The following is a 20,621-nucleotide window of genomic DNA, read 5'->3' as shown; positions in this document are numbered from 1 at the left end:
ACGCTTTACACACTATTGGCATTATCTTAACCAGCTTCATGAGGCAGTCACCTGGAATGCTTTTCACTTAACAGGTGTGCCTCATCAAAAGTTAATTAATGGACGAGTTTCTTGTCTTCTTAATGAGTTTGAAATCAAACAGTAAATAGTATATAATACAAATCCAGTAAATAGCCCTCTTCCACAACAGTAGTGATCCATATTATGTCAACAACCACTCAACTAAGTAAAGAGAAACGACATCCATCAGTAGTTTAAGACATGAAGACATGTCTTTTTATTAATAAAAATAAAGTAAAACCATTGAATGAGTTGGTGTGTCTAAACTTATATGTAATATGTAATAAAGATAAATAAAATTAGAGATTTTTCATTTTGAAATTAAGTAAACATCAAAATAATTAGCTGAAAGAAACTTCAAGGACGACTACATTCACTTAAACACCAGACTTAAGTTATTGTACTTTGTTACATTCCACATCTTAATTACAGAATTATCTTGTGGAACTGTCAGTTTGCGATGTCTTCAAAGCTCATGGTTTGTACCGTAGATAGTAGGTTGGTTTCAAGTAAACTTTTTCAATAGGTTGTTTAAATGGGTCTTTATTACAGATATCCAAAATAAAATAAAAATCTCAATACAAGTCTTTAAAAAACAAATAAGTTAAAGCAACATCATGGAAAAAAAAATACATGTGCCTTTTTTGATCAGGTCTACAAAGTTGCAGACAGTACAAGTACACATACATAATCCTACACAACTGGGATGCAGTACACAAGTTTAGACAATGTTCACTTCTGAAAGGGTTTCTGTCTATAAACTGAATAGGAAACTCTACAGAATATTCTTATATATAAAATACTATAAGTGAGGAACGTTCCAAGTTACTCATTTGTATTCTGTTCTGTTTGGCTACACATCTAAGCCATTAACCGCAACCAAGTCTAAATGAAGAGTTAGCTGTTTTAGTTAACTTGGGGCATATTACTGTCCAGGGTAAGAGTTTGAAAGTTCTCCCAATCAGTCCAATGTCAACAATGTGTCCTCCAAATATGTACATAAAATTGCCAAAAAAATGCATACCTTTATAAGTTTGAGTGTTTGGGAACAGGAAAGGTTAATGTGTTCAATCGCAAGAGAACATTCCTTTAAACAGTTTTCCTTCACCCATTCAGAATTACAAACATTAGTTACTGTTCCTGTATGGTTTAATATCCCTGAATGATTCATGTGATTTCCATCTTAAAGACGTCAGTAATATGGTCAGATTATTTTTCAAGATCAAATAAAAAATTCGGCCTCATATATACAGTTTGCCATAAATTGTCCCTGGCTGCAACAGTAAAAAAAACAAAACAAAACAAACAAACAAACAAACAAACAAACAAACAAAACGACCAACCAACTAACCAACCAAATGAACAAACACCAAAACCCAGGTATTTACATGAAAAAAAAAAAACTTTACACTGAATTGTCAGATTAGTAGTTACTAGGTATTAGGTATGAATGACATAAGAAGCATAACTCCCTAGATGTTTGCACTAACAGACATAATAGAAAAACTGACTGGCAAAGTAATGATATGGATTCCAAAAACACAGTAGAACATGTCCTAGAATGATAGCAAGTCATGTTGACATTGAAAAATAGCTAGAAATAAATCTATGGATTAGTTGAACCTCGCAGATCTTTGGGCATGTTCTGAATTTATTGCTTCTCAGTACACATGAAGGTATGTACCCTTTGAATCAACCCCAATCACATTTCTAGCTGTGCATCTGTAGAAACCTGTGTCTGTTGGCATGGGGTTCTGGATTATAAGGAAGCCCTGAGGGTGTATATACTTGTTTCCAAACAGACGTGGCTGAGTGCTGACAATTAATCTTGTTCTGTCTGGAGTCTCCCATGCCACTTCTGCCTTGGGGATACCAGTAGCTATACAGTTCAGTTGAACAGCAACTCCTCTTCTAGCATAGGTAGTATGAGGTGGGCCACTGGTGATTCGTGGTGAGTATGCAATTATGGCTACTGGGATTGTTAGCAAGGAGCTTCCATATTCATTTGCGGCACGGCAGGTGTAAGAGCCCCTGTCGTACACAGAAGCCTGCTGGATGGAAAGAGTACCATTTGGTAGAACAGTATAGCGACCTGCCCGTTGAGGTCGGTTTAGAACAACTCCACTTGGCAAAGTCCATGTAATCCGGACAGGGTCACTAGTAGACAGACAGTGCAACTGCAGGTTTTCACCATTTATGACACTAACAGGTGAGTTGTACCTGTTATTAATCTCTGGCTTCCGTCCTGGAGTCAGCACCACAGTTCTCTCAACCAGTCCGCCAGCATTGCGCCCCAAACATCGATACGTTCCTGCCTCTGACACAGCTGGATTAGTAATTACCAAAGTCCCATCAGACCTGTGGAAGAACTTGTTAAATTGGGAGCCACTCATTAGTGGAGAACCACTAGGAAGAACCCAGGTCAATTGTGGCACTGGGGAAGCTTCAAAAGAACAATTTAGCATCATTGTCCTGCCAACAGTTAGAGTGATAGATTCTGTTTTAGGACTCTTGAGCCTTGGTTTCTCTATAATGTCCATCACATCAAGTTGTACTATGAGTCTTGCTTCCCCACCTTCGTTACGAGCAATACAGGTTAATTTATTTGTGTCGGTTACCCTTAATGAATGAATATCAAGAGTGCCATTTCGATGGACTGTCATCCGGCTTCCATAGTATGGTGCTGGCAGAATAACATTGTCTGGGACAACCCATAGCACACGAGGAACAGGAGTACCAGAAGCCTGACAGTGGATCAGTTTCCTTTGATTCTTCATTGCAGATACTTTCAAAGAGTTTGTGGAGCCTCTTAGTCCATTGATACCAGGAGGTGACACCAAGATTTCCAGCCTGGTCACTTTACGATCTTGCCCTGCACTGTTCCTGGCTAGACATGTGTAGTTCCCACCATCAAAGCGCTGCACTTTCTGAATGACCAGCGTCCCATCATTATGGATCAAATACTTGTCTGAGGCAGAAGGAATCACTCTGTTTGTTGGAGAGAACCACAGTATGTGAGGGTTAGGTTCTCCTTTGGCAGTACACTTCAGTGAGGCTGAATCTCCATACATGACCCTGATTACCTCAAAGGTCTTGTTTCTGATCACAGGTATATCAGCCACCACCTTAACATGTACTTTCATCTCATCCTTGCCAATCTGGTTCTCAGCATAACAAGTGTAATCGCCTTCCTCGTGCATCCCCACATCATTAAAGAATAAGGTTCCATTGTCAAAAACCATATATCTACTACTTGGACCACCACTGCTGCTGTCAGATTTCATAATGTTGTTAACCATAGTGCCATCAGGCAGAGCCCACTGGATCTTTGGGTTTGGTAGGCCGGATGCAACACAGTCAACTTTCAGGTCACCCCCGTACATCACCTTCTGGTTGATCTGTGTCTTCTGCTCAATCTTGGCTGGCTTTGTCAAGATACTGACCTTCAGGGATGCATAATCATCTCCCATTTTGTTATGTGCAGCACAAAGATAGTCACCCTCATCTTTCTCTGTTACAAAGTGGATAGACAGTGACCCGTTGGCAAACACCTTGATCCGTGGGTCATAACTGGAAAACAAACAAATTTGAAGGCATAATTTGAGTAAGTGGGTAAACAATGTGAAATAACCTGCAGTACTTTGTATGCTCTGTACTACATTGATTCACCAGCTTATTAGGTAGACTTATTTAGTCTATCCATTCAGCATGCATCTTCATTAAGCACTTATCCTGGTCAGGGTTGTAGTGGATCCAGAGCCTGTTTAAGGAATGTTGGGTATGAGGTGCAAATACACCCTGGCTGGGACACCAGTCCATTGCAGTGCATGATTCATTCACTCATTCACACCTACAGGTAATTTAGCATAGCTAATGTACATTTGGGTTTTTGAGAGGTAAGAGGAAACCAAATAACCAGTAACATTCAAACCATGCACAGACAATAACACAAGCTCAAGATCAAACCAGGGACCCAAGAGCTTTTTTTACTATTCATTAGGCAAAAGTAGGTAGATGATATACGTGTTGATCAATTTGTACCAGATTTGATTTTGGATAGACAAGTCTACCAAAAGACACTAGAGATTCTGAATGTCTGTATATGGGAGGTATGTATGTGTTTATGTGAATAAATAAATAAATTAATGTTTTCATTACCTATAATGATTATCCACAAGCTTTTTGGATGGAGTCCTCCAGATGACCCTGGGCTCTGGATCTCCTGATGCAACACAGTCCAGTTGCAGCTTTCCCCCATAGATGACATCTGTTTTCTGAGGAGATGAGGAAGTAATCCTGGCTCTGGCTGATGCGATAGATTTTTTCACCGTTAAACTAACAGCTCTGGATGAAATCCCAACTGTATTAGTAGCTGTGCATTCATATTTCCCTGCATTTTCCAGGCCCAACCCACGAATGTACAGGGTCCCATTGTTGAAAACAAACAGGTTGAGGCCACTAACAAATTCTGTAGAACGAAGCTGCACACCATTTGGCATAGACCAGCTTATTGTAGGGGGCGGAGCACCTCTGGCACTGCAGTTCAGGTAGACAGTGCTGCCTTCTAGGAGAGTAATATTCTCATTCTTCAGTTGTTGGATCACTGGAGATAAAGCAGCAACTGTAAGACGGACAGATATAGTGTCTGCACCAGCCGCATTGCTAGCAATGCACTTATAAACCCCACGATCTGTGTATGTAGCAGACTTAATCCGGAGTGTGCCATTGGCTAAAACTGAAACTCGATGTTCATGTGTACCAAGGGAAGAAGCCTCCTTATATACTATCACCCTATTAGGGAGCACCCACGTAGTGCGAGGATGAGGGTTTCCTTGGGAACGACACTCCAAATCAATAGTATCTCCCAGATTTTTAGTTATTTCTTGATAGCGTGGCTGGAACACCCTGGGGTGTTCAGCTAAGACTATCAGTGTGACCACCAATTTGTCTTGTCCATACTGGTTCTGGACTCTGCAGAGGTACTGTCCCCGATCTAAAGGAAGGACATTGCGGATTGTGAGGGTGCCATTAGGGTGGACTTCAAATCGCTGAATCTTAGTGTTCTGAGAAATGCTGGCTCCTACAGAGGGATACAATGGCATTGATTAGGAGATTGCATATTGGTTCTAATAATAAACTGAAGGATTATGTGTCCAGTTATTGAGTCACAGTAACAATGATACCAGATATTGACCAGTTGGCCAGTTAGTGGCTATAAAATAAGATCTCTGAGCTATAAGACCAATAAGATTTACCTGTCAATTTAATATCCATGCCTTTGATTTAACAATGTTAGAATGGAAAAAGATTATTCTTGGAAACATATAATAAACCAGTATATGGCACGGATTCCATATTACCTTAACATTTTATAAGCCAGTAAGTATGCAAGTATACTGCAAGTATTTGCAAGTATTTAGAGGTAATTAATAGCTCTTTAGATTTTAAGGTGTTTTTGTACAACTTAAATATAAATATAAATCTATATGCATTAACAATTACTGACAGATCCTTCTTTTGGAAATTGTACCTCATTGTATTCACAGCTTAAATTCATGCTGTTGAAAACTGAACATAAAGGTCTTTTTGACAGAAACAAATAATTCCCTGTTTTCAAAATAAACCACTGAAGACATTCCTTCCAGATGATGAGGCCTACAAAGAGGTCGCCAATAGGGAAATTATGTCATATTCAGTTTAGCTAGAATGTGGTAACTGTGGGATTTCAAAAAAAAATTGTTTGCCATAAATCAATATCTCTCAATGCAAAATGGTTTGTTTAACTGTTTTAAATTAATATGCGTTAAGTGCAAGCACACTTAACAAACAAAAGCCAAATTACTGTATCCCCATTTACAGAGTCACTATGATCTGTGTGATTTCTTTTTTATAATAAGATTTGATATGATCATCTTATAATTAACAGTTATTCCACAAAATCAAGTCATACCGTACATGAGCTGATAGGCAACAAGGTGCGTAGCGCCAAGTCGGCTATAAGCCATGTATGACGAGATTGAGTGGAATAACTGTTTTATTCTATCCACATTCACTGGATTTTGAGAAACAGAGCATTTTTATTTTTATTTTTTGCAAATTCGATAAATAAAAACTTTATACAAACCGTCCAACAAAATAATTTCTGCTTAGAATGTAAAGAAACCGGTGAAATGACAGTAGCAATTTGTGAAAAATGCGATAATAATAATTCTTGAAAAATAAAAGAGATACATTCAGTACTTCTGTTCCATATTTTGTTGCTTTTTTTTTTTTTTGGGGGGGGGGGGGCAGGGATTGCGTTAATGCAGAAATCATGCATTTTTAAGCACAAAAATGCCAAAAATGCATGTTCAGAATTTTAATGCATCCCAGGATGCAGGGCTCCTACTTCAAGAATTTTTCCCAATTGCCTTGGCAAATCTGTTAGATTATGTTGTTTAAGAAACAAAGCAAAAGTCAACAGAATGAAAAGTTCAGCATCGTGGTCACCTTGCACTGACATCACACAAAATATTTGGGATTCACAAAAAATGCCAGGGACCCCAATTTGGCCAATCATGTGGGTCCCTGGACCCAGAATGAAAAATCCTACTGCCATACAGTACCTGGCTTTCTTCTTCTTTAGGGATTTTTGGCAGTTGGCAAACCAACTTAAAGGTGCATTACCACCACTGACTGGGCTGGAGTGTGGAACAGGAGATAATGGGGGAAAAACAAACAAATAACCCCCACCCCAAAAAAAACAACCCCCCCGATATTCTTTTAGCTATTTCTGTTTCTTTTAAATAGTTGATAATTTTTGGGGTTTTGTTTTCAAGTAGTTTTTATTTCATCCTCAGTTGGTTCAGCAACACACTCCGGCATTTTGTTTTTCTCTACTCATGGTATATGAGCTGACATCCTAGTAGCAGAGTAGCCAATCAGAGCATGTGATTGCTCATATCCAGTGAATGTGGATAGAATAAAAAGTAATATCTTGAAATATTTAATGTAGGTGTGTGTACCTGTTGAGATCTTAGTCCAGGAGAGGAAGGGTCTAGGCTCTCCAACAGCCACACAGGGCAGATGGGCATCAGATTCAGCCTGTACAGTCACTGTACTAACATTGGGGCTGGCAATCTTAGGCCGTTCTCTTTTAGCAGGGATACCTGGCTTTTGCTGAGAATGATGACCACTGTAGGTGGATGTAGGATGGTGAACAAAGGAGGAACTACCATTTGGGTTCACAGGAAGGGTGTGTCTCGGAGGGAGAACTAGGACTTCAGGGGTGGTTGTAGGAACTTGAAGTGTGGTTTGTGGTTTTGGCTTTTTGGTGCTTAATTCAACATCTGTCACATCTGGTTTATTATGTTCTGATAGACTTGTTGAATGAAATACTGTTGGCCTGTTCCTATTAGGTGACCTGATATCCTGTTCTGGGTTTAAAATTCTTTCACTGTGTCTGTCAGGAATATGGTTTGGACTGTCAGGTATACCTGACCTGCCCCAAATTGAAGGTATATTCTGGAAAGATGTATGTGGATAGATTACAGTGGGTCTCCATCTCTTTGGTGTTGTTTGAGGCATTGTTGTTGTTGACGATGTTTTTGGTGGTGTTGGTGTTTGGGTCGTAGCAGGAATTGTGATTGTTGTTTTCAGGGTGGTGAAAGGGTTACTGTACTTTTGATCTTCCATCAGAGGTACAGTATTTTCTTTTGCTATTTCAGCCTTTCTACCTGGTGCTGTTTCTTGTTTTCCATTAGATGAAGCACTGTTTAGTTTTGTTGTCATGGCCATACCAGATTGTTGAGCATTTTGAGATGTTATGGGCCTGTCTGTTGTAACCTGAGAATTCTCAGGAGCCCGCTCATAGATGTTTGTTTTTGTTGAACCGCTAGGGATTTCTGAGTCATGGCTTGCAATGTTATCATGCTGGGTTTTCACTGTAGATGAGGAAAAAGTTTTAAATGAGAGCTGATATTGATTTTCTGCTTTGTCAAGACCTGCATCTGGTATTGTTTCTGATTGTGCTTGAGGACTCTCAGGGGATGTTTCAGACTTTATTCCTGAGCTGGGCTGCCCTGTAGTGCTTTCACTTGGTGCCTCTTCAAAATGCATTCTCATCAGGGGACGGAGGGTTATAATTGTCTCATGGTCAGTAGATGGAGTGTTTTGAATTAGAGAAGATGGTGTAGAAGTGGTTTCTGTATGTATGGTTGATTGTCCTATAAAACCTATGGATGTTGATGAAGACCCTGGAAACACTGTAGTGTTTAGGGATATATTATCTGGTGTGGCATAGAACAGTGGTAGATGCTCCACTTCTGACACTTTCTCATTGACAGAGGTATCAGGGGACATGATGTTCTTGATGTCCAATGAAGGATCTGTCCACTTTTCATGAACTGTTTCACTAAGTGACATTCCTTGGTTATCAGTAAATGGAACAGTGGTATCCATTTTGGTTCCAATGCTAATAGCCGCTGTAAATGTTGCTATTTTTGACTCAGATGTGGCAGTCATTTTGATGATCTCAGAACCCATGGCTAAAGTAGTTGGCTTTGAAGTGATATTTATAAAGTATGCAGATTTGGACAGTTTTGGTTTTGTTCTAATTCTGTTAAGCTTTCTTCGTCTGCCATTATTCTTACGTCTTGATTTGGATGATGCCCTAGCATGCGAGGGAGGCTTAAGATTAACTGAGGTAGTATGTGTTCCTTTGTCATGTTCCAAATTGGATTGAGAGCCTGGTGCCATAGTGGTCAATGGTGGAATTTGCGAACTGTTATTTTTCTCTTGTGATGCAGTTTTTGCAGTGTCGGAAAATAAATGAGGAGTAGCATAATCATTCTTTGTGCTTTCTTCTTCAAAAGCTGTAGATGTGGTTGACATTGGACTGTGGTCAGACTTTCCTTGATAAACCTCAATCCCATGTCTTTTTAAAATGCTATCTTCATTATCACCAACATTGTCATCAACATCACCTCTAGCCTTGGGAATTGCTTCAGTTTTTTTGCCTCCCAGCGTGTGGCTTTGGTTTTGTTGAAAAAGAGTTCCATATGGAGTCGTGCTCTCAACAGTGCTCACGTCATCCCACTTGGTAATATCTGGATCTATCACCAAAAGAGTAGTAGGCTGTGGACCAATTGTGCTATATACAACATCAATCAAGTCTGAATCTTGGATGACTTCTGGAGCAGCGATTTGATAGGTTATGTGTATTTGATCTTCAGCATCCAGTGGTTTTATATCTAGGCTGACTTCAGTGGTTTGCATGGATGTCTCTGATGCTGTGACTGCGTATGATGTTTCTTGTAGCGTTGCTCTGGTTGTACTACTATCCGGTATTGATTCCTCCATTCTCTTAATAGATCCCGATTGCTTAGTGACAGCAGTGTCAAACTGATGCAGTCTATTTGTGCTTGTCAGAACAGAACTTACAGTTGTAGTTGTTTTTGCATTATCACCACCACTACGGACTTTTGCCAGAATGTTAGCCCAGTGCTCTGGATCTATTTGGCCATTTGACACATTGATTCTTCTCCTTGTTTCTGTCGGCTTACTCCTGTCAGCTCCCATAGAGATGATTCGTCTTCTTGGCAGGGGAGGACGTCTCCACACTTTTCTGATTGGGTGTCCACCCCGTACAGGAGCATTTGGAATCCTCCTTTTATAAGTGGTATTCACTCGTTCAAAAGCTTTTGCTTCAGGCCCTTCATTTTCATTATCCCCAGATGCCTCCACATAATTGTTTATTGGAGCTTTTATTTTGGTTGAGACTCCTTCTGCAGGCTGAGGTCTACTGGAATATTTCCTTATAGGATGTCCTCCAGAGGGCCTCGTCAGAGTTACTTTTGTGGCTAGTGAGTCCACACCATGTTGAGTTTCTGCCACGCATTTATAATAACCATTGTCTGAGAGTTGGCTGTTGCGAATGATTAAAGTTCCATTTGAGGCCACAAACATCCTGGATAAATTTGACCATGTGTTTACAATAGTGTTGTCTGGCAGGATCCAATTTATATCTGGATCAGGAGAACCCAGGGCTACACAGGGAAGAGAAACAGGCCCACCAGCAACTCCTGCCATAGGTTCAGCCATACCCTCACTTCCAGGAGCTGGAGTGGAAGAGTCCTCTACTGTCAGACGAAAGGGAAGAATACTTATATCACCACCCACTATTGCGATACAGTAATAAACACCTGAGTCCGAGTGATCCACAGCTGTTATCACCAACAAGCCAGATGGAGACACTGTAATCCTGTTATCGCTGCTTTGATATGGGGCCTCAACTTTAGACCCATCGGGCAACATCCACTTTATTACTGGTTTCCCTGAGCTGTGCACATCGCAGTGCATCTGAATTGGGTTGTCCACCACAGCAACCTGAGATATCTTGGTGCAGTTTCTATACTCTATCAAAACCCACTGTCTCCTCTTTTGCCTCTCTTCCTCTGCCTCTACCAGCTGTGTTAGATGGGTGCTGAAAATGAGTCTAACTTTTTTACTTGTGGATAGAGGTCTATTTAATCGTAAGTTCATTGTTGACTGCATTATCCATGCAGGTTCTGCCACCATATTGACTTTGACGCCAGTGAAGTAAACAGCATCCAATTCTGCATCCTGGCGATACCTGTAACTAATATGAGGTTCTTTGCTTAACATAATCTCCCTTTTCAGGTGAGCAGGTACATCACTATAATACGCAACAAGTCTCCATAGCTTTTCGTAAGTGCCCCTGTCAATTGGGCATTCCAGATCTAATGTCAGGGTGACATTTGTTTTAATTTGAAATGAGTTAACATGGTTCCAGTTCATTCTGGTTGACTTGGTTGGTTCATTAACATGACAATATAGATCTACTTGGTTTCCATGTTCATCTGACAAGCCAAGTGAAACATTCCCAAGGGGTTGAATGAAGTCATCTAAGGTCATGAGTTCACTCTCTGTGTCTAGGGCAGAGGTCCTGTGAGGGGCACTAATGACAGGACTAGTGCATTTTGGGTTGTCTAGCTCCCGAAGATCTTTTTGCTTTAGTTGTCTTGGAGAGAAACACACAGGGCATAGTTGTCCTCCAGGGAAAGCTCTGTCTTTCTTGCATTTGAGTACATCTGATGAGAAAAGAGTTCATGGATTAATAAGTGAAAAAGTAAATCTATGGTAATTTGCGAAAGGCACTAATGTTAATGTTAACTGATGATGTTAATTAATTAGTCTCATTAAAAAAAATCAAACATCAGACAATATCAGCAACATAAAACTTGTAATTGTCAGCATTTCCCACTCTTTTTAAACTATCTTCAAGGGCTGTAAGCACTGATATTATACTACATATATGTTACAGTTGATCAAAAAATATTTTCCTGCTGTAACTACTATATCAACAGCTAGCACTTTCATTAATAGACCTCCTTGGCTCCATTGAAGTGCTGTGGTCATGTGATTTGAAATGGATAAACAAACACCTACATGCCTCATATGTTTGTATGGATTATCTGTCTATTATTCATGAACTACAAAGTCTGAGATATAGCTCAAAATGGTACATAATTGCACAGCTTATGGCTGCAATAACAATCCAACTGATAGTATTCTATCATTTCATTCTTTTTCAAGTGATAAAAGACTTCAAGTGATAAAAGACTGTTTGGTAGTTGTGTGAGGGCAGCAGAGTGGTGTAGTGGTTAGCACTGTCACCTCACAGCAAGAAGGTCCTGGGTTCGAGCCCAGTGGCCGACAAGGGCCTTTCTGTGCGGAGTTTGCATGTTCTCTCTGTGTCCGCGTGGGTTTCCTCTGGGTGCTCTGGTTTCCCTCACAGTCCAAAGACATGCAGGTTAGGTTAACTGGTGGCTCTAAATTGACTGTAGGTGTGAATGTGAGTGTGAATGGTTGTTTGTGTCTATATGTCAGCCCTGCGAGGACCTGGCGACTTATCCAGGGTGTACCCTGCCTCTCACCCATAGTCAGCTGGGATAGGCTCCAGCTTGCCTGCGACCCTACACAGGATAAGCGGCTACAGATAATGGATGGTAGTTGTGTGCACTGTAGCATTGAAACCTTGGTCTTGCTGAGCCAGTTAAGTTTGTATTTCTTTTACATTTGGATTACAAGAATGAAAAGAGATAAAGGAAAAGATTCCAATCTATCTAATTTGGCAAAAAGCGTGTTTGGCACATTTTAGCAAGGAGGATTTTATTAGCACTGACTGCCATTTTGGATTTGCATTTACCCATTTCATTTGGCACATTTTAGCAAGGAGGATTTTATTAGCACTGACTGCCATTTTGGATTTGCATTTACCCATTTCAATTAACCTGATCTTGAGTCTGAGGAGGTCTATTCCCTCTTTATTTGCTTTATCCTGGTTAGCATTGCTATGGAGCTTGAGCCTATCCTGGGAACACTGGGCACAAGTGGGTATACATCATAGATCACCATGCACACCCACATTCACTTAGGGTGGCATGGTGGTGTAGTGGTTAGCACTGTTGCCTCACAGCAAAAAGGTTCTGGGTTTGAGCCCAGTGGCCAACGGGGGCCTTTCTGTGTGGAGTTGGCATGTTCTCTCCGTGTCTGCATGGGGGTGCTCCGGTTTCCCCCACAGTCCAAAGACATGCAGTTAGGTTAACTGGCTACTCTAAATTGTCCATTGATCAAGCTTGGAGAGGGATGGGTTCTACCAAGTTTAAAATGCTCTAGACACACCAACCATAGACTGTTAAAGTGTCATTGGTGGTGCCCTTATGGCCCTTGCTGGCTATGGGACATGTCATGATGATCATACTAACCCTTTTCCCCATCATGAAACTTGAAACAGGGTGACACGGTGGTGTAGTGGTTAACACTGTCACCTCACAGCAAGAAAGTCCTGGGTTCGAGCCCAGCGGCTGACGAGGGCCTTTCTGTGTGGAGTTTGCATGTTCTCCCTGTGTCTGCATGGGTTTCCTCTGGGTGCTCTGGTTTCCCCCACGATTCAAAGACATGCAGTTTGGGCTGAAGTGCCCTTGAACAAGGCAGCTAACCCCCAGTAGCATAGCTGTCCACTGCTCTGGATATGTGTGTGTGTGTGCTTCTTACTCACTTGTGTGTGTGCGCTGCTTCAGATACGTTAAATTCAGAGGAGGAATTTCACGTGTGCTTAAGTCTGTGCTTGAGTGTACGTGTGATAAATAAAGGCTTCTTGGTCTTGTCTAAGATATGAGGAAACCAGAAAACTCAAAGGAAACTCATATGGACATGATGAGAACATGCAAAACTTACACAAAGATAATAACCTGAGCTCATGATCAAACCCCTTTGCTGTAAGGGTACTATCCATTGCACCACTGTTCTGCAATATAACTTCTAGAAAACATGATGCTGACCTGGTGCATTTGAGCTCCACTCTTTGAACCATTTCATCTTACAATCACAGGTCCAGGGGTTCTCATGCAAGAACAAGTTCTCCAGTTGAGGCATAGTCACTAACATCTTTTGCGATAGTGTTGTAAGTCCATTCTCAGACAGGTGCAGGTGCTTCAGAGTGGACATGGGGAAGTAGCCGAGTACAGAGAAAGTTGCGAAGGTGGCTGGATGGAGCTGCTGCAGACGGTTGCCTTCCAGCTGAAGGAGACGGAGAGAGGTGAGGCCTTGAAATGCATCCGGATGTATGAACTCCAGATGGTTATGATCTAGATGTAGCCTGGCTAAATTCCAGAGACCTTGAAATGTGTGTCTGGTAATGACCTTCAGCTTGTTGTAGCTCATCTTCATCATCTGGGAGGATATACAGCAAGAAAAAAAACCCAAATGCAACATTTTGGAAACTATGATTTTGTCCAGATAAAATAAAGATAACTTGTTATACTCCACTCACCTGAAGAGATATTAGGTCATGAAATGCTCCATTAGGAATGTTATGAATATTATTCCCATGCATCATGAGGAGTTCAAGCTTTCGCATACCAGCAAAAGAGCTGTCTGTTATTTGGTTTATTGTGTTGAACCTGAAACAGGTACAATTACAGTACACAATAATTCTTCAGACTGAAGAGCACACATATTTTGTCTAAAAATTTATAAAGATGAACTACTAAGACAGGATTTTAAATCATGACTTGGAATACTGTGTTGCGTCTTGAGCCTGTGTCTAAATCATTTTGGGAGGCAGGTGTGTGCTCATCCAGTTCATTTTGATGAGCAATGAGGAAGAAAACTATAGTGACAATAGTGCATTTGTTTGGTACAGTGGCTGAGAGACAGCAATAAACTAGAATCCACAACACAGTTTTGACGAGACCAAGTACAACAAAACACAGTAATGTAAAAAAAAGGTGACATCTCTGTATAAATACAATTAGAAAGTAGCACCAAAGCTAGCTAGTCACTCCAAAATACAATACGTTGTCCATTTTGTGAGTCCTTCTAAGGAAGAAGCTACATTTTGTAATTCTTATGGTGCAAATATTCCATTGTTGGTAGCTGTAAGTAAGGAATGCGTTACAAATAGGCAGCCAGTGAAGGATTAGCAAAGATCGCTAGCCTTAAATTACTTAACATGCCATTAAGCCTGCTAGGTAAATGCCTAACTAGAAATGTCTTTGCTGTTAGTTATTTTGAGGGTGGTGTAGTGGTTAGCACTGTCGCCTCACAGCAAGAAGGTTCTGGGTTCAAACCCAGTGGCTGACGGGGGCCTTTCTGTGTAGAGTTTGCATGTTCTCCCCGTGTCTGCGTGGGTTTCCTCCGGGTGCTCCGGTTTCCCAGTCCAAAGACATGTAGGTTAGGTTAATTGGTGGCTCTAAATTGACCATAGGTATGAATGTGAGTGTGAATAGTTGTTTGTCTGTATGTGTCAGCCCTGTGATGATCTGGCGACTTGTCTAGGGTGTACCCCGCCTCTCGACGATAGTCAGCTGGGATAGGCTCCAGCTTGCCCATGACCCTGCACAGGGTAAGCGGTTATGGATGGATGTTAGTTATTTTGGTAAATCTACATTATTAACTCTTTTTGCAGCTTACTAATCCCTACATACCATGGACAGGTTTATTTAACATCTAACATGTAGCAATTGAAACTGTGAAGTTTTCTTGAAACAGATAACATTTATGGAAGGAGTCTCCAGTGTCAGTGCTTTGTAATAGTCAGTAGGTTTTCAGAAATGGTAAAGGCTTTATGCTTTCTAGTTTGTCAGTAACATAAGCTATGTATTTTTTTAGAGAGAGAGAAAAAGAGAAGTTATTACAAATAACTATAACTGGATAAAAGTTGGGTGGCACATTGGTGTAGTGGTTAGCACTGTCGCCTCACAGCAAGAAGGTTCTGGGTTCGAGCCCAGCGGCCAACGGGGGCCTTTCTGTGTGGAGTTTACATGTTCTCCCCGTGTCTGCATGGGTTTCCCCCATAGTCCAAAGACATGCAGGTTAGGTTAATTGGTGGCTCTAAATTGACTGTGAGTGTGAATGGTTGTGTGTCTCTATGTGTCAGCCCTGCGATGACTTTGCCCCTTGTCCAGGGTGTACCCCGCCTCTTGCCCATAGTAAGCTGGGAAAGGCTCCAGCTTGCCTGCGACCCTGCACAGGATAAGCGGTTACAGATAATGGATGGATAAAAATTATGATGTATCATGCTTTAAAAAATTACAGTCATAAAAGTAACTCAACTTTGTGTTGGGTCGCATCACTTCACCCCGTTGTTGATTATTTTCCTTTAACAGCACGTCCACAAGCATTTTATTCCTTACCTAAAATGTTTCTGTGCAAGTATGTAGTTAGACCAGCTAGCTTACACCAAAATGGTTGAAATCATTGTTGAAACATTTGTAGTGTTGTGGTCTCTTGGGCACCTTACGAATACTTTTGTTATCATTGAACAAGTGCATGGGCATTCAATGTGGAGTTCTGCATGAATCTACGTATATACACACTGGCCACCTGATTAGGTACACCCATACATCCACCTGCTGTTTGATGCAGTTCTCTAATCAGCCAATCCCTTGACAGCAGCACAATGCATCAAATCATGCAGATACAAATCAAGAGCTTCAGTTACTTAATGTTCACTTCAAACATCAGAATGGGAAAAATTGAGATCTCAAAGTGTGACTTTCTTTCACTGTGGTATGGGTGTTGGTTTGGGCCAGATGGACTGGTTTGAATATTTCAGAAACTGCTGATCTCCTGGGGTTTTCACACACAACAGTCTCTAGAGTTTACACAGACAGAATGGTGCAAAAAACATAGACTGAGTGAGCAACAGTTCTGTGGGTAGAAACAAACACCTTGTTGATAAGAGAGGTCAGAGGAAAATGGCCAGATTGGTTTGAGCTTTTTTGCCAGGAAGGATATAGTAACTCATAGCAACTCTTTACCACCGTGGTGAGCAGAAAAGCATCTCAGCATGCAACAGCAGAAGACCACATTGGGTTCCACTCGTGCAAGCCAAGAACAGGGATGTGAGAATCAACAACAAGCTACAACCCCGATTCCAAAAAAGTTGGGACAAAATACAAATTGTAAATAAAAACAGAATGCAATAATTTACAAATCTCAAAAACTGACATTGTATTCACAATAGAACATAGACAACATATCAAATGTCGAAAGTGAGACATTTTGAAATTTCATGCCAAATATTGGCTCATTTGAAATTTCATGACAGCAACACATCTCAAAAAAGTTGGGACAGGGGCAATAAGAGGCTGGGAAAGTTAAAGGTACAAAAAAGGAACAGCTGGAGAATCAAATTGCAACTCATTAGGTCAATTGGCAATAGGTCATTAACATGACTGGGTATAAAAAGAGCATCTTGGAGTGGCAGCGGCTCTCAGAAGTAAAGATGGGAAGAGGATCACCAATCCCCCTAATTCTGCACCGACAAATAGTGGAACAATATCAGAAAGGAGTTCGACAGTGTAAAATTGCAAAGAGTTTGAACATATCATCATCTACAGTCAGAGGTGGAAAAACTGGATTGACAAAGTAAAAGTCCTGCTTAGGTTTTCCTTCTGCCTGTGCTCTCAACACAGGTGATTTCACCAATTAGCTCATCAACCTGGCTTAGGGGATGTGGTAATTAGGATCAGCTGGTTTATTGAATTGGCTGGAGCAAAAATGTGGCAGGGTTTTTACTTTCTGCACCCGGGTTTTTCCACCTCTGTCTACAGTGCATAATATCATCAAAAGATTCAGAGAATCTGGAAGAATCTCTGTGCGTAAGGGTCAAGGCCAGAAAACCATACTGGGTGCCCGTGATCTTCGGGCCCTTAGACGGCACTGCATCACATACAGGCATGCTTCTGTATTGGAAATCACAAAATGGGCTCAGGAATATTTCCAGAGAACATTATCTGTGAACACAATTCACCGTGCCATCCGCCGTTGCCAGCTAAAACTCTATAGTTCAAAGAAGAAGCCGTATCTAAACACGATCCAGAAGCGCAGACGTCTTCTCTGGGCCAAGGCTCATTTAAAATGGACTGTGGCAAAGTGGAAAACTGTTCTGTGGTCAGACGAATCAAAATTTGAAGTTCTTTATGGAAATCAGGGACACCGTGTCATTTGGACTAAAGAGGAGGAGGACGACCCAAGTTGTTATCAGCGCTCAGTTCAGAAGCCTGCATCTCTGATGGTATGAGGTCGCATTAGTGCGTGTGACACGGGCAGCTTACACATCTGGAAAGACACCATCAATGCTGAAAGGTATATCCAGGTTCTAGAGCAACATATGCTCCCATCCAGACGACGTCTCTTTCAGGGAAGACCTTGCATTTTCCAACATGACAATGCCAAACCACATACTGCATCAATTACAGCATCATGGCTGCGTAGAAGAAGGGTCCGGGTACTGAACTGGCCAGCCTGCAGTCCAGATCTTTCACCCATAGAAAACATTTGGCGCATCATAAAACGGAAGATACGACAAGTTGAGCAACTAGAATCCTACATTAGACAAGAATGGGTTAACATTCCTATCCCTAAACTTGAGCAACTTATCTCCTCAGTCCCCAGACGTTTACAGACTGTTGTAAAGAGAAAAGGGGATGTCTCACAGTGGTAAACATGGCCTTGTCCCAACTTTTTTGAGATGTGTTGTTGTCATGAAATTTAAAATCACCTAATTTTTCTCTTTAAATGATACATTTTCTCAGTTTAAACATTTGATATGTCATCTATGTTCTATTCTGAATAAAACATGGAATTTTGAAACTTCAACATCATTGCATTCCATTTTTATTTAAAATTTGTACTTTGTCCCAACTTTTTTGGAATCGGGGTTGTATATAGGTCATTCTAGAATTCGGGGTACATTTCGCGTCTCTGAGATAAACCTTTTATTTTCCACAAAAGAAATCTTTTTTGGAATCGGGGTTGTACTATCAAAGTGGCCGGTGAGTGTATATCTAGAATTATGACAATAGGTAGTGTGCAAATGTATGTTGTGAACTATATAATGGCAGCATCCATCCATCCATCCATCCATCCATCCATCCATCCATCCATCCATCCATCCATCCATTTTCTTTAATATTTATCCTACTGATGGTCACGGATGAGCTGGAGTCAATCCCAGTTGGCACTGAGTGAGAGGCATGATTCACCCTGGACAGGTTGCTAGTCTACCGCATGGCTAATACAGTGAGACAGGCAGTCATTCACACTCACATTCACACCTATGGGCAATTTAGAGTAGCCAGTTGAGGAGGAAACTGGAGCATCAGGAGGAAACCCACACAGGCATGAAGAGAACATGCACACTTCACACATACCCCTTTTCAACCAATAGGGAACGGGCTCTTGAACTGGTTCCGGTTGGGATTCTTTGATCCTTGGTGCCAGGTAGAAAACCAGCCCATGTTTTCACCAGTTTTGAGCGGAACCACTGTAATCAAGGATGTGTCATGAACGGAGGGTGTTGCACAATTCACAACGGGAGTAAACAGTAGGAGTACGATGGTGGATCCCATTGATGACCTGTGAGCTTTTATTCTGTTCTTGAAGATATTTGTTTTTGGTTCATTTTTTCTGAAGATATATCCTTTTCCGTTGCGTTCTCCATTGCTGTGCTCTGCTTCCTCTCCAAACTAATGACATGCCCACTGATGTTGTGATGGTTCATACTGGAAAAAACAGCTATATTTTAGTTCCAGATGGGAACCAAGTTTTCAGGTTCCGAACCAAAATTGGTTTTTTGGTTGAAATGCTTTGAACGGTTCAAAATTTGCACGCAAACAAGAATGAAACCCGTTCCCTGTTGGTCGACAAGGGGTAATAGGTTCAAACCCAGAGCCTGCTTGGTGTGAGGTGACAGTGATGATCACTGCACCACCACAGAATAGTTTTTAATGTTAGCCAAGAAAGATGAGGGATTTTGGGGGTAAAAGCCACAGTCAGTTTGCCTAAAGGTGTCTAAAACCTTTCCTTTATCATGCTTTGATAAATCTGTTTTGTAGCTACCTGCCATAGTGAAACTGAGATTAGTCTAATCATTTCAGTTTGCAATCTGTCAATCAAAATGTCTGTGATACTCCTGTACTACAGTCTACATGAAATATTTCCATCCAACTTTCTTGCTTTTCACTTTTTAAGGGACTATGCTTACCCGAGGTTCATGCGCTCCACTTGTCGGGACACGCCACTGGGCACTGTGAGCAGGGAGCGAAATGTGCAGTGAACCTCTCCAGGCTGTGGGCACGCGCACGGTCGCGGACAGCCTCGCGCGCTTCTCACCAGCGCCACCAGCGTAAACAGAGTGAGCACGCGCATAAAACAGCAGTGGGCCATCTTCAGCTTCACAGCTACAGCCAAACTTTTAGAAACCCAGTGTGGAGCACCACGATAATGATCAAGACTGAAACACAAATCGATATGCAAAAGACAGTGAAATGCACTGTGGGAAATGGCGGTGCTGTCTTTTAGTCCTTCAGCTGCAGAATATACATCAGATGCATCAGAAAAAAATCCAGCTTTTGCACTCAGATGTCAAGCATTTGACTCAAAAGTTGGGTTGCAACTGCAAATATTCAGGAAATGAATAAAACAGGACTGAAAGACTTACCTTATATGCTCTGTGTAATCAAAGTTGTGTTTGTACTAAATTTCAACATGACTTTCATTCATTCTTCCCCTGAAAGATTCCTCTGGAGTGACACCATGCAACGTGGACTGCAGCTCTGAAGCAATGATGAAGGAAAAAAAAATCCAAAATGTTTTCATTCATGGAGAATTTTCTCAAAATAATATCCTCAGATAGTTTTTCTGTATCCACTGTCACTCCAATGTAATAGCCAAGAAAAAGACAAATTTATTCCAAAAAGCTATAAATAAAAATAAATACATTCCTTTTAGCTTGGAAATTCCATATAATCTGTGTGTTTCTCTGCAGCTGCTTCTGCGTTTAGTTTAGAGAACTTTGCAGAGGGTTTTTTTCTGGCAGATGAGTGTGCTTTAGGGATGAGGAGGAGGAGGTGGAGGAGGAGTGGCTGAGCGCGCTCTCTTCACGCTCCTTCCTGCCCAAACACCTCCACTGAGGGCTGGACATCTGAGTGACTTTCCTCAAACCCTGAACCAGGGAGGAGAAGATGCTTCAGCGCACGAAGAAACAAATC

At 41.3% G+C, this 20,621-nt stretch overlaps 1 protein-coding gene across 1 annotated transcript; it reads right to left on the bottom strand.

The window, feature by feature from the left end:
• Positions 1–1,582: 1,582 nt before the first annotated feature.
• On the bottom strand, positions 1,583–20,134 carry mxra5a (matrix-remodelling associated 5a). The gene is made up of 7 exons (XM_060899552.1): positions 20,072–20,134; positions 19,616–19,864; positions 13,895–14,024; positions 13,404–13,794; positions 7,065–11,150; positions 4,219–5,140; positions 1,583–3,630 (listed from the first exon to the last, which is right to left on the bottom strand). Exons 2-7 carry the CDS (start codon positions 19,795–19,797, stop codon positions 1,722–1,724), a joined length of 7,620 nt encoding a protein of 2,539 aa, XP_060755535.1. The 5' UTR covers positions 19,798–19,864; positions 20,072–20,134; the 3' UTR covers positions 1,583–1,721.
• Between the last annotated feature and the right edge of the window lie 487 nt (positions 20,135–20,621).

Source organism: Neoarius graeffei, chromosome 18 (assembly GCF_027579695.1).
Source record: "Neoarius graeffei isolate fNeoGra1 chromosome 18, fNeoGra1.pri, whole genome shotgun sequence".
In the NCBI taxonomy this organism is placed as follows: domain Eukaryota; kingdom Metazoa; phylum Chordata; class Actinopteri; order Siluriformes; family Ariidae; genus Neoarius; species Neoarius graeffei.
Note: the sequence above shows the minus strand (reverse complement) of the source record. Positions and strands in the feature narration are given on the sequence as shown.

Excerpts from the sequence above, each read along its gene's own strand:
- mxra5a (XM_060899552.1), bottom strand. The coding sequence starts at position 19,797 with ATGGCCCACTGCTGTTTTATGCGCGTGCTCACTCTGTTTACGCTGGTG. Across the intron at positions 13,795-13,894 it reads ATGACCTAATATCTCTTCAG|ATGATGAAGATGAGCTACAA; the intron begins GTGAGTGGAGTA and ends ATATCCTCCCAG. Across the intron at positions 5,141-7,064 it reads CTGGACTAAGATCTCAACAG|GAGCCAGCATTTCTCAGAAC; the intron begins GTACACACACCT and ends ATCCCTCTGTAG.